General features: G+C 37.0%; 1 protein-coding gene across 5 annotated transcripts; it reads right to left on the bottom strand.

The window, feature by feature from the left end:
- Positions 1–1414: 1414 nt before the first annotated feature.
- On the bottom strand, positions 1415–14173 carry LOC114665351 (tRNA selenocysteine 1-associated protein 1-like). 5 transcript variants are annotated; one of them, XM_051919001.1, is made up of 10 exons: positions 13988–14172; positions 7981–8252; positions 7578–7675; positions 6851–6950; positions 6218–6270; positions 6005–6136; positions 5491–5604; positions 5148–5316; positions 2382–2415; positions 1415–1897 (listed from the first exon to the last, which is right to left on the bottom strand). In XM_051919001.1, the coding sequence occupies exons 2-10, from the start codon at positions 7984–7986 to the stop codon at positions 1761–1763; spliced, it is 843 nt and encodes a 280-aa protein (XP_051774961.1). In that variant the 5' UTR covers positions 7987–8252; positions 13988–14172; the 3' UTR covers positions 1415–1760. The 5 variants fall into 5 exon arrangements, with proteins under 5 accessions (XP_051774961.1, XP_028675705.1, XP_028675703.1 ...); XM_028819872.2 differs by having other exon boundaries at positions 7981–8268; positions 14003–14172; XM_028819870.2 differs by lacking the exon at positions 7981–8252 and having other exon boundaries at positions 14003–14172.
- Positions 14174–15099: the final 926 nt, after the last annotated feature.

Raw genomic sequence — 15099 nt, 5'->3', positions numbered from 1 at the left:
TTAGGTTTGGTTTTGCTGCTTTCCATTTCTTAACTTTCTGATCTTTTTTCTTTTAATTTTTGTTTTTTGTAGTTTTAGCTTTTTTGTGTTCATGTGCTCACTATGAAGTCATTTGTTATTTAAGTTCGACTTGATTGTATGCAATGTTCTTTTGTTCAAATAAAAAAATGAAGTAAAATAAATACAATCAAATAAAACATCCTGCTAGTTTTATCAGGAAACTTTTTAGTTTATTATTGAAGATTATCCAGATAACTGAATGTAGCTACTATAGCAAGCCACAAGCATTCGCGTAACATCAAGGTTTTCACTCTTAATGTATTTTTCAGGGTGTCTTCAGCTTGCTTCAGCCATTTAGATTTTTAATTTTGTCACATCTTGCTTTTGACTGAAATCTTCTTTTAAATACTGACCACAATTTTCAGTAAATATCTCCATTCACATAACTGATTTACTGTAAATTCATTACCTGCTAAGCTCTTACACAAGCATACTGGACTTAAGCTACTCTCGGCTGATCACTGCAGCTGAATTAAAAAGCCTATCAGGGAACAGCATTAACGGACAACGTGATTTACTTGAAATAGTTGGTGCTTCAATACATTTTACACAGACTGGTAGAAAGACAGACGGATGGATGGCAGTGAAATTCCTAACATATAATCTTGCTTTATGCTAATTCACCTTTTATGAATGAAAAGTTTTATAAAGAAAGTGTGAGAAGAGGTACAAAGCCATGTACAGGCTGACATTTTTTTTTCTCCTTCAATGTTATTACAAAATCCAGTTAATCAGCAAGCAAAGGCATAACACATGTCTGTGTAGTAATTGTTAATTAATTAACAGCTTAATATTTACATTAAATTAACAGTTGTTTCAGAATTGGGTAGCAAACCAATACACCTAACTAACTGTAAAAGCACATTTAATCAAGTTAAAAAATGTATGTATGGCATAACATTCAAGTGAGTTAAGGGATGTATTCTAAAACTGGGAGCATTTTTCACTTTTGTTAATTTACTTATTCAAAAAGAGCACATTTTTTGCTTATTAAAAATTTTTGTAGCATGTTTTCAATAGCTTACTATAATAGCCGAGCACAAATAAGCTTATGGTGGCTGAGCTAGCTTTCGTAGACATTTTTGTATTTGTAAGAATTACACTGAATGATGTCCTGTTGTTAGTTGTTGGTTGTGGAGGGTCTGTGGCTTATTATACTTCATACTTTTTAAACATGAAATTTTTGAAAGATGTACCCAATAAATATTTGTTGAAGTGAGCATGACTCCGCTACCATTTTTATAATTTGTACTGGGGATTTATTTGGCCGTCAGATGTGGGAATTGAATATACAAATGAGGAAAGTATGCAATACACAAGGTTAACTTGAGTAAATGAGGTTGTAGAGAATGTGTAACTTTGCCATTCTTTTCTAAATTGGGGTTTTTAAAATCTAAACAAAGAAATTACAAAAACCTGCATTTGGAGATATCAGAATAATAATTAAACTGAAATTTCTTTGAAGATGAAGTGTCCCAAATTTCAACGAAATGAGTCCACTGGGGGAGTGTTTTTTTATATGGACGAAAGGACCGACAGGCAGACAGACATGATGACAGCATTTAATGCCAACACACCTAAAAAAGTACAGTTATGTATGGTTCACAACTAATGGTTGCAGTTCATTTGCCACTTTCACAGAAGAAACAAACAAGATGGATAAGAGTTTTCTTGAAGCTGCTTTTGTTTTGAATCGCTATTTAAAGGTGCACAGGGATTTCAGCACTTGCAGAATCCAGTGGCTGCCACTGACAGTCCACTAATGCGTCATAAAGTTCTTCACTTTGCTCCACAAACTGCCTATTAGCTTCTTCAACATCAGTATGGGGGGCTGGATCTACAAGTAGAAAAAAGACAAAAAAGTATTCTTCATAGCATGTAAGGTAAATAAGGCAGATATGGTGAGCAGATTTCATGGATAAATAGCCATCCTAAATATATGTGCGTGAGTAGGTAAACAAAATTGTAATGTTTAACAACAGGGAAATTACCTTTGATGGTTGGATTAAAATTTAACCAGCTCAGATCAAAGTTATAATAAAATACATTAGATTCCTATAAAAAATAAAAAGTTGCTATTGTTAAAAACAAAGCTGTTAAACTCTACTTAAAATTAGTACATTTAAATGTAGCATAGTAGTGACAACTGTTCAAGGCTGTTTTCATCAAAACATTTTAGATAATTTTGCATGCATTGTAAGATAATTAAATGCATCACTACTAGGCATAATGTTCGTTTATTAACAAAAGTAACCCTACTATGGTTACAAAGTTAGTTTTAACTCACAAACATTAAAATTCTTCATAATTATAGTACTAACCTTCAAGGGCATCATCTTCTACTTCTTCATAGGACTGAAAAGACAAACACACACACCCACTAGTGTAGTCCTGCAAGCAGCTCTGCTACTAGCAAGCTGTAGAATTTCTGTGCACAAAATTTTATTAGACAAAATACCAGGCACAAACTCTACTTGTATGTACAGAGTCTGTCTATTTGATTCAAAAATCTTTCTTAATGAGCAAATAGAAAAAAAAACCCAGCTATGAAAAATGTGACGCTCCTCTTGTGCTGACATTTGTACCAGTCATACCATGCATATGTCTGTTTGGTACTCTTTAGTTAATGATGCTTGGTATTGTTGATGTTTCAAACCTCTAAAACCACGTGATAAAAGCAAACCTCTGCTCCTGCTCAGAATACTACTATTTAAGACAGCAAAAAACCCAGTACAGGAAATCTGAGTTAAGTATTGCAAGTGTACAATAAAACACACGCAGTAACTTTATTTACGGGCATGTGCAAATTAATTTGGAACTCCAGAGATTGCGTTGTATTGCTGCCAACTGTATTTACAGATAAATATTGTAATGACTGTAAGCAGGAAAAAAATAAAGGATCTCATTTTAAAAGATTGGTCTATGGATGAAGTGAGCTGATCTTTGAATTACAATGCAGTCCCGATTTGGATAATGTAATTTTAAAAATATTATATTAAGTTTAAATACAGATCTCTCTCTTTTACATGCCAGATTTTTAAAAGGACAATAAGTATGTGAAGTAAAGTAAAATAAATGCCAGTGTCACACCATAAGGACAATAAAAACTGAACTCAAAAGATATTGTGTATTATATTTACCACCAACATTCATAAACAAATGTAACAACAACCTACAGGGAGTCAGCTATTTTTTTCTACATTGTTTCAGGTGGTTTACTGACCATATTTTCTGAATTCTCTGTCTTTTGCCTTGATTTGTAACCTTGGGGTCATGACCTAGTGGAAGTGAGATTGCCAAATGACCCCAACACCATGCCAAATGATGCACAAATGGCACCCATTCTATGTCTTTGTGTGTTTGAATGTGACTTAGGATGCATATATTGTACATTTAGATGCACAGTTATTTTAAAAGATTAGAGGGAGTGAGACCGTAAGCTCCTTCAGATGCTAAAACGGGATACACACCTTGCTTATACGGTACTTATCATTTACTTAATAAATGGTAGAATTTCATTTATTTCGATTGTTCTATGTGTTTTATACAGGTATGTCTATTCATCTTTCAGCACAGACAGATGTCTTCTCAAGTGTTTTGTTGTATGTTGTACTATATATACTCTGTCAAAGGAGTGGGGTGATGGGCTTCATTTGATATTATTTATTTTTAAAGTACTTTTTTTCAACATATAGTTTATCATAAATATGCACTCTTGACTTTAATTTGTGTTCTTTACAATTAGCAATACTGTATTTGGATCATGCAGAGAAAGAAGGAGGGATTATGTTTCCACTATCAGGTTGGGTCTTTTCATTATAAATTTTAAGTCTTAAGAGTTCAAACCTTATTTCTGTTACAATTTTATGACATTTAATGGTTCATGTATAGGAATCTAAAATGATTCTATTGGGAAGCAGTAGCACAAAATGTTGAGGGGATTTGGTTGCTTTCTTTTTTTTTTTTTTTTTTTTTTTAATGAGATTGCACCATTTACTGCATATGTATTGATACACATGAAATCCCAAAAACCAATGAACACTGCTCCTCAGCTAATTGTTTTTAATCTAACCATATTTATTTCTGACTTTAATAAGAAAGAGATGGGTGGATGGATGGATGGATGGCTAGGTAGAAAATAGATTTTTGATCTAAGTGAAAAATTCAATGCATTAGAGTACTACAACAGGTTTTAATGGAATACATTGTCGAATAAGTTTTTTTTTTTTTTTTTTCTGTGTGTATTTTTGTCCCTTAAATACGTGGGAGAATTTATGCAGCAATGATAGCATTTGTGGTGTACAAATTAATATGGTATCTTATGGGGTACCTAGCTATTCCCACCAAAAACACATATAAATAGAACTTTATGTAAACCTGAAAGGAGAACACAGTAAAAACAAAGTGCGACATTATTACATAAGTGTAAGGCCTAAAGCTATACACATTTAATAATTATTAGAATGTTCTATATCACTTGACATTAGAAAAATCAAATTCTTACTTACAAGATCTGCTCAAAACTTTTTCAAAACCTGGCAGGATCTAATCAATAACATTTTAGAATAAACATTTAAATTGAGGAAACAGATTCTTTCCCCTCTTTTTTTCTTTTTTTAACTCTATTTATCTCTATTTATTTATTTAATTATTTTTACTAACTTAAAAGTTTACTCTGCTGGCCTAGCTCTCTTTCTCATTTGTTTATTTTTGTAAAACTTCACTTATTTCTATGGAATGTTATTTGATTTCAATAAAATCCAATAATAATAATAATTATGACATTATATTACTATATAATTTTGTTTATATATCAATGTATTTCTTATAGAGTATCTGGCTAGGGGTGATGATTGCAGGTATAGACCACCAGAAAGAGAGCACAATTTAAATGGGAACTTAGCAGTCTTCTTTATACATTGTAGTAGAATCATAAATGAAGTTCAGTTTGAGCATAGTAAGACTGCTGAGCTACCTCACTCAATGATGACACTTCCAATATATACATATACAAAAACAATTTAGGAGCATTTCTAGTATGCTATGCATTATTAAAAATAATTATTACAGCTTTAGGCATGGCTTACCTGCATGGTGCTCTGTGTGTAGCCATACTGAGGGTAACTGTAACTATAGCTGCCAGTATTCTGGTCATAGCCCCACTGTGCATAGTAATTTTGGTATTGTTCATAGTACTGGTTATAGTTGTAGTTACATGTTTGGAGGTAGCCCATTGAGGTTGGACAAATCTTGCTTCTAATGGCAAGAAACAGACAGCATATTACTTTAGTAGTGAAGAAACATATTAAATAAAAGGCAATTACCTACAATACATCAGCTGAAAATATCTACACCATATATGTGATATTTCCCTGTAAAAGGATGAAAGGAAATACACTGATATTCTTATTCATATTAATACAGACATACGCTTTTGCCAGACTCAGTCGTAGAGGCTTTCCTCCAAGTCCCAGTATCCCTTGACATTCCTCAAGGACCCGTTTCTGCTCACTTTCATCCATAAACTTCACAAAACCACAACCCCTGAAATGTAAAGAAATCCTATGAAGCAGATAGTAAACCAAATACCGTACATGACTCAATAATACCAGCCATACTGCACCAGCTCCTTAAATAATTGCTCTGGTCGTCTATCTGCTTTAGTTAAAAGAATTTTTAAGTAAATGTAATTTCTAATTTCCTTTATTCCCTTTAATGCAGAAAATGTGTGTCTCTTTTTCTCCACAGTATACTGTATATTGCAGTGAATACCAGTGGAGTAGAAAAGAAAAAGATATGGTATAAACACTAGCTTTTTTGTAAAAGATTTACTGTATGATTTTGATAAACATGACAACATTATTGCTAAAAAAAATATCATTCCATGCACACACATGAGCTCGAGTCAAGAATGCTGATGCCTCTTAGTTTATAGTTTCCTTACCTTGAGTTACCTAAGTGATCCAGAACAACTTTTCCTCCTCTACAAGATGGATACCGACTAAGAAAGAATTCATATAGCATTCCATCATCCACATCTGATGTCAAGTCACCAACAAACACAGAATACTCAGGACTGAAATAAACAAAAAGAAAATGTATTGAGTGACATCTCTACAAACCAGCCTTTTAAAACTCAAACTTTCATTGTTTTTACCTATTATCAGCTTGCTTTCCATAAGTAGCTCTGTTTAACTTGAATCTTTTTGGCTAAAATAAAGCAAAAAATATTTTGAGTCAACAATATTTTCCTATAAATAAACCACCTTCTAAAATGACAAACATGGAATATGCAGAACCTTTTAGAAATATAAATTCAGATATGAATTAATTTTATAAATCGTGGCACTAGTCACAAATTTGGCCATTATTGGCTAATGTTTACCTGACTTATACTTGCTCATGTGCATACAAATACAACTGCCAAGATGGTCTGTGTTCTTCAAGGACTGACAATTCCTGTTTTATTGGCCTCTAGATAGCAGTCCTGGAATTCCCAAATGGGTCTTGTATAAGTAAATCTTAAAGTATTTCAAGTACAGTATATTAACAAGTCCATTAAATGAACAATAAATCTACAGAATGGGTTAAATAGATGCCATTGACCCTAATAAATCTGCATTAAATCAACAAAATATATACATTAATATAAAAGTAGTTTATAATTATCATTCTTCTCTATACACCAAACACCTCACTGTGTGCAGAAACCCTAAATAAATAAAACTAAAGAGTAATTGAAGGTCTGTGAATGTGTGAAATAAACACCCCCATGTGGCTTCTCACTTACAGGGGTGGCTCCTGGAAGAGGTTTTCCATTGATTTTCAGAAGACATCTTTCTGCTGTGACCTCATCTGCAAACTCCACAAAGCAATAGCCTGCAGTGCTCCTGTAAATTAAAGAAGTTTTGAAATTTCTGCAATGGCTCACCAAATTAAAATGCAAAAATATTAAAATGGGCAGGCAATTTATCTTTTCCTATAACAGATGACAGGTTGTTTTCAAAAGTGGAAAAAATCATTTTCTTTTCATTTCATTTGTTGTTCCAAAGACCACGCGTCGAGTCTCTATGTCAGATGACACATGCCACTAGCTTTTTATTTCTGTATATACAGTATTTAGATGGGCTTAGTACCTATGTGCTGAATTTAATTTAGATTGCTAATCCAAATTCTTATACCCCTTCTCATGTTTTTATAGACCGTTTACTTCAATATTTTTGGGAACAAACATAAACATTGGAAGCTGACACCATGGGAAACGCTCTGCCTTTTAAATTTTATTGATCTAAAAACCTAGAAATTAGTTATTATATTGAAAATGCTTAGGAATAGCCTAGAAATCCTTGCCCAGGATAAATAAGCCAAAATTCAGATCTTTTCTAGTCATTAAGTTTTAAAAATGAGTTCCTGTAGTCAGTACTGGAAAAACTGTTTAAGCTTTCCCAGCCTGCAGTCAGACCAGGGCAAATCATAAAGAAATCACAATTCTATGAAATTATCAACAATTCCCTTACCCAGTAATTCTATTGCGGATTATTCTCACTCCTGTCACAGTCTCTCCCATAGTGACAAAGGCTTGGGCAATGAACTTCTCATCCATATATGGTTCAAGCTAGTGAATTGGAAAAAAGAATGAGTAAAATGATAATAGTAGGGTCCAAACGTTGGAGACGCTCGGGAATGGGCTACAAGTTTAGCATTTAAATAAATTACATCTTGCCTGAAGAAGGGGCCTGAGTTGCCTCGAAAGCTGGCATATTGTAATCTTTTTAGTTAGCCAATAAAAGGTGTCATTTTGCTTGGCTTTTCTCTACATTCATCATGGCTAACACGGTACAACACCCTAGTACTACAAATAAATTCTGGTAAAAGGCACAGTTACAGCTGTAGAACTTGTTAATATACCACATCCCTCACCTCCATATCCACATCTGTTAAATGTTTTGTTATGAAGGCCAGATATAACAGTGGCTAGCACTTCCTCTGTCTCAAAGTGCACGGGACCAAGTTTGTAACTCTCAACTCAGTTGCACTGTCTGTCTCTTGATATTTTCACATATTCCTTAGGTGTGTTTCTCTGCATGTTAGGTTAACTGGTGAATCTTAGTTGGCCTGAGATCAACAAGTGTGCCCTGGGATGAACTGATGTCTTCTTCCGAGTTGATTGTGCACAATGCTGCCTTTAATGACTCTGACCCAATGCAGCTGTGTAATGGAAAAAACAAGATCAGAAAATAGACGGACAAGATGGGCTTCCTGATTGTATTTAGAACATTAGAACAAGTTTGAAGAAAACAAGTCATTCAACCCAATACAACTTGTCAGTCCTATTCATCCATTTTTTTCCAAAATAACATCAAGATGAGTATGAAAGTCCTTACATTAGCACTCTCTTATTTCATAATTTATTAATAAATACTTCATAATTTATTATGAATGTCTACAGCTTTCTGAGAGAAGAAGAATCATTGTAACATTAGAGCAAAATCTGTCCTGTACAAGTTTCCGTCTGTGTCCCCATGTTTTTGTTGAAGAATTTCATTTAAAATAACGGATGGATCCACCACTGGTTCCTTTCACAATTTTAAAAACCTTAGTCATGTCAACTCTCTCTTCTTCTCCTGTCTTTCTCTCTCTCTATATATAGTATATATTTAAAATGGATAGAAATATGTGCATGTATAGGATTAGCTATGGACAGACTTTGAACTTAAAACCACTTTGCATAGATCTACAATATAATAAAACACTAAGGTCTGTCTGTCTGTGTGTGTGTGTGTATGTATGTTTGTGCCCGGTACCTACAAGCAGTCTGATTGTTTAGTTTGGCTTTGGTGATATGATAGAAAGACTATGTGCAAATATGAGACACACAAGGAAGAGTAAAGGTGTGAGACTCACAGATGGAAAGTACAAAAGAGGACAGGAGGCGAGCAAGGCGCCAACAAATGAGTCTGGCTTAATGAAAATGCATTCGAGAGAGGGACCACCAGGCAAGAGAGGTTCAGACCCACAAAGATCTCGAGGAAAGGTGCTGAAGGTACAAGTAAGGCAAGACATATATCAAGTATTTCTAATGTATTCTATTACTAACTGTCTTTGACAGGTAATGTGGCTAGAGTATTTTATATTTTCATATTTTTTGCATATGTTGCATGATACTTCTTTTGTCTATGCAGCAATATTATGTTTTATGTTTATGATGCGTTTCATTTTTTCAAACTGCATTTGTTTTAAGACACTGCACTCATAAATGAGAAGGTTCTTCATAGGAATTCGTTGAAATTCTCTTCTATATACTTAAACACCAAAAGGTGTAATTTCAGCACTGAGAGTGGCTACATACACTTAATCACAGTTCAAGATACTATGTTATTTGCAAACCTTATTATATAAAACTTTGCAGAAAAGTTTTCAGAATTTCAAAATGCATTAGTATTAAGTTAATAAAAAAATAAAATAAAAGTATGCTGTAAACTGCATTCTTCTGACTTCTGTGCTACCTATACTAATGGCAATGACAATTACAATCCTAAATAACTCGACCCCAAGGTAAGGTGAGCACAACGACAAATTTAGTAGGAGAGCACTGGATTTTCACTGGGGGGTGATGTGTAATTAAAATACAAATAAAGCTCTCCTTATTTTTGTTTCACAACAAACTTGCCTGAGAGCCCATCAGCAACAGATTACACCAAACAGAACTTCACCCTTCGTAATGGAAACCCTTAAGATCGCACTGTAACATGCCAAACACAGGTCGAATCGACCGACCCATTGCTTATAAGGTGCCACTGCTTTTCATTTGCTTTTTAAATATTTTTTGTAAGTTCATTCCCTCAATTAAATGAGATTCTAACTGGCACAGCCAATACCAAATTCTTTGCTGCATTGCATTTTAAGTTGCCTCCTTTGGATGTATCTTTTATGTTGTTGAGCAAAACTCTGTCACTGGTATTGTGTTACTGAAGACATTGTTCTGGCAAGAGTTTGCTGGGTTCATGCTAGTAATTTATAATTTTCTGGGGAAAACTAATCAATGCATAGCACTGTATCATGCCACAGTCACAACAATCTAGTGGTAACTAGAAAATACAGGACAGACAGACACTTAATCCCCAAGGGGAAATTCATATACTCCAGCAGCTGATAAAAACAGTATTAAAAGAGTGATAAACATTCAGTGCAAGTTAAAAAAAAAAAAAAAAAGGTGGGAGAGTGCCAGGCAGGTATAACAGTCAGTAACACTGTATAATGTTACCGTTTACACACACCCCCCTAACCCCCCCCCCCCCCCCGGTGGAATTGAAGAGTCGCATAATGTGGGGAAGGAACGATCTTCTCAGTTGGTCAGTGGAGCAGGACAGTGACAGCAGTCTGTCGCTGAAGCTGCTCTTCTGTCCGGAGATGATACTGTTTAGTGGATGCAGTGGATTCTACATGATTGACAGGAGCCTGCTCAGCGCCCGCCGCTCCGCCACATTTGGGTAATTTAGAATGGCAGTTATTATTATTAAACTAACATCTTTTTATCCAAGGTGACTTTACAACATTTGAGTTACATTTCTTTTGATTGTCCAATTGGAGCACTGGCACATGAAGTGTAAGTAGTGGGATTTGAACCCACAATCTCTGGGTTTGAATTCCAAAGCCTTTACCACTGCCCCGTACTGCCTGCCAATTAGATGTGTCATCTGTTCTAAAATGGCGAGGAACGGTGACATAGTGATTAGTGCTGCCTACCTACTCCTCTGGAGTAGTGGGTTCAAGTCCCAGTAGTGTTTTGTATGTGTGTGTATGTGCATATTTATGTGTTATTTTTGTTTTACTTGCACAGACCATATGATACATGACTGGTATCAGCAAGTTGTCAGGAATGCTGTTGTATATGCCAAGAATCAAGGACATTTGACAGCACAGTGACAAAGTGGTTAGTGCTGCTGTATCATACTCTCGGGGACTTTGGTGTGATTATTGGCCAGGTCGTTGTCTTTGTATGGTCTTTCTTGCCAGTGCCCAAGGACATGGGAGGTTAATTTGACTAGTGATGCTAAACGAACTGCATGACTGAGTGGGCCTTGAAAGGGTCTGGTGGCTTGCACTTGTGTCGGAAGCTGCCAGGATAGGTTCAGCAACTCTGTGCCACCCAACTGGAATAAACATGTTTACATATAATGTTTACAAAGTGAATGAAGGAAATAACACCAAACCTTTTTTCCCCTTCCTAACCATGTGGCATTTAATCAAGAAAAACAGGCATCCATTTTCAAAATCTAATTATCCTATTTGGCTAGCACGGTGGTGCGGTTGTAGTGTTGCTGCCAGTTGAGGTAAACTAAAAATGATTATTATGAAACTGTAGGAAAAATGTCATTTAAGCAGGAGGATATTTCTAGCTTGGCACAATAAATTAGCAAGTATATACTGTACACACACTTTTTTGTGTTTTGTTGTACCTAACGCAGCAAATTAAAAATAGGATTGGGTTCTAGGTTAAACTCTAAGAAACTAGTTGTGAAACCTGCAATTACAACATGATATTAAATCCGGCAACACTTCTATTTATTGCTAACAACAAATCCTTCTAAATCTATGTCTATACAGAAATTTGAGTGACTGCTGGGATCTTCTGAAACTATTCTTTTCACTGCTCTGAAATAGAGTACTGTTCTTTTCAATTGCTCATTCGGCCTTGTAGGTTCATTCCCTTTGCATGTATTGTATGTGATGCTTCCACGATCCAATAATTCAGACCCACACAAGCGTCCCCTTTACTGCGCGAGGGCCCCAAGGATTGGTGCTGAGCCCTCTTCTATTCTCTCTATACACCTCCTCACTACACCCTATCATTCCGTTCCACAGTTTTTCTTATCAATGCTATGCTGATGATACGCAGCTAATCTTGTCACTCCCTCCAGTGGACCCCAGAGTATCAGCTTAAATTTCTGCATGTCTCACTGATATTGCAACCTGGATGAAGGAACGCCATCTCTAGCTCAGCCTGGCAAAGACAGACCTTTTTATTCTAAATTGTCCATCTATTCGGCTCTTCACTTCTGTTCAGCTCATTATCGCTAAAACCCACCAAGTCTGTACACAACCTTGGGGTAAAGATCAATGCCCAGCTGTCCTTCAAGGAGCATGTTGCTATGGTTTCTCGATCTTGCAGATTCACTCTACGCTTATCAGGTAGAATCTCAGAAAGTATCACTGACACTGCAACCTGGAAGAAAGAGCACCATCTCTAGTACAACCTGGCACCTTGGATCATTATTGCTAACACCCAGTCTGTATGCAACCTTGGGGTGGTGATCATGACCACCTGTCTTTCATTGACCAGGTTGCTACCGTCTCTTGGTCTTGCAGATTCACTCCATTTAACAAGATCAGACACCATCTGACAGAATACACTGCACAAGTCCTGGTCCAGGCTTTGGTCTTGTCATGTCTGGATGTCTGGTGGGAGTACCAGCATGTGTCACCAAGCTGTAGCAGATGGCTGAAAATGTAGCTACACATCTGGAGTTCAACCAGCTGAGGCGGGCACATATCAATACTCTTTTCAGATCACTACATTGATGCAACGTCTGTTGCAGCACATACTAAATTCAAATCCTTGATGTTTACCTAAAGAGTAATCAGTGGGTCAGCCTCTATATATTTGGAGACACTTGTGAGGTCCTGTGCTCCTACTCGACCACTCAGGTTTCCTAATGAACGGCGTCTGGCACTGCCAACTCTGCATGGTTTCAAATCTCCATCCTGACTCTTTTCATGAGTAGCTCCTATGTGAAGAAACAATCTGCCCACCTCCATCCAAACTTTTGACTTCCTTAATGTGTTCAAGAAGCGTATGAAGACTTGTTTGGTGAATTTCTGTGTAACTGATGTTACCTGTTACGTTTTTGAAACCTCAGAATTGTAACTCACTTGGATTTTGTTTTGAGCTCTTCACTTGTGATGATTAATTTTGTAACAGTGTCCTGTAACACTTGTTCCTAAACAGCCCCCGAGACTGATGTTTACTTGATTATGCTGACCTCTTTTGTAAGTCACTGGGTAAAAGTATCTGCTAAGCAAATAAATGTAAATGTACTGAACAGAATATTCAATCGAGTCATGCAATGTTTTACTGGCAAAATATAAGCAATAAATGATTTCCAAACTCTTTATTCCAAAATTACTTTATTTCTTGCAATTACTATAGCCTTTGCCTATTATATATGCAAAGTAAATTGTTTCATCCTGCGCTGCCATATAAATTATTTTGTAATGACCTTTGGCATATGCTCACGATAAAAGGTGCTGCATAAAATAAGGCCTCGTAAACTGCTGTAGCTCGTGCACCTTATGCTTAATTGTGTGTTGCTACTAATATATCAACATGACACCACTGCTTATGTCACTCCAGTGTGCTGAGCATTGTTTCAGACGTGTTTGGGACTGAGGCAGCGGACAGCTTTTGTCAAAAGGTGGATTTCCTCTGTGATCTCTTGAGCGGTGTCTAATGCCATACCCCTGTACAGATCATTGACAGGTGCCTTTACAGTTGAGGGCAGGAGGGATTTTGGGCGAGTCCAGCACTGCCTCCTGGAATGCCGAGAGACAAAGAAAGTTGCACACAAAAAAAAATCACGGGGGTCTCGTCCCCCTGACTTCTTGCGTAACCCAGTCCTTTTCGATTTATTAAAGGTTTGTGGTTATAAAAACGCATTGATGTCTAACAGAAACATGCTGACCAATAATTCTTTAAAATGATGGGCTCTCCTACGTCTTTAAATGGAATAAACAGACAAGTAACTCGGATATGATTCGTGCGCTTTGCTGCGTTCAGTCTGCGGCTATCTTGGTTTACAGAGTCGCCTGCGTGTAACAGCAATCCAACACCTACGAGTGGCTGTAAATGTCTCTCCGAGCACTTAACAATAACACAACTCACGTTTCCCATCCATAAAGTGCTCATCGTGCACACCGATTAAGCCGCTCCTCCAGCCAAAGCTGCAGTCACCGGGAGTCACGGACACGGTAACATGTTGGTGCCTTCACAACCCAGGACACAGCGCACACCAATCATCCCGCTGACTTGGTCGGCGCTTTATGTGACGTTATGAACAGCGACGCAGCGTCCATCCTCCTCTGCTAAGGGCTCGAATAGTGCAGACGGGATTGACACGGAGTACTACCGTGAGAAGCCAGCAGATGGCAACGTTGTGATGTGTAAAGCCAGCAAAGCAAAATACAGTCGAGTACTGCCCACGTGGTAGCCGACACCGGCGTTAACACTGAGCATTCTGGAAAGCACACGACGGGGAAATGCATTTGAATGAGCACAACGGTACATCATTAGGATATTAGCATTCCAAATGAAGGGATCCCTTACAAAAACATTCAAGACAACAAAGTAGGGGCGGAGTATTGACTCTGAGGCAAAGAATCTGCGCAGATATTCAGAAGGATGTCGGTTCGAATCCCCATTACTACTAAAGGGGATCCGTCTTTGCTGGGCCTTTGTACAAGGCCCTTAACCTACATTTATTTCGGGGCGCTGTACAATGGCTGGCACAAAGGGGTATGTGAAAACTAACAAATTCTTAATACAAGGGAAAAAAATAATCTTATTCCTAAACAGTAACATAGATTACATTCTCATAAATCAAATCCAAGATGTGAGTCAACTCTGGATCACAGAGAGATGAGGGGGTGTTAGATATTACAGTCTGAAATCCCCTTAAGAATAGCCCAAAAGCAGCCCAAACGGAAGAGCTACAGTAGTTCACAAGGCGGTATTTTATATAGCACCATTTATCATGAGCATGTTCTACTACCTGCTAGACAACCAACCATCCTTCTGCTGATACCAGCATAGGAGAGAGTTTCCCCCAACCCACAATTACAGCAGCCCAGGTGAGCAGAGAGCTGAGGAGACTTTGTGCCAGCAAAGTAGTGGGTTCAGATGGAGTACCGCCACGACTGCTGAAGGCCTGTGCGCTGGAGCTGGGGAGTCCTCTACAGCGCATCTTCAACCTGAGCCTGGAA

The sequence above is a fragment of the Erpetoichthys calabaricus genome, chromosome 14, assembly GCF_900747795.2.
Source record: "Erpetoichthys calabaricus chromosome 14, fErpCal1.3, whole genome shotgun sequence".
In the NCBI taxonomy this organism is placed as follows: Eukaryota; Metazoa; Chordata; class Cladistia; order Polypteriformes; family Polypteridae; genus Erpetoichthys; species Erpetoichthys calabaricus.
This window is presented reverse-complemented; position numbering and strand designations above follow the sequence as displayed.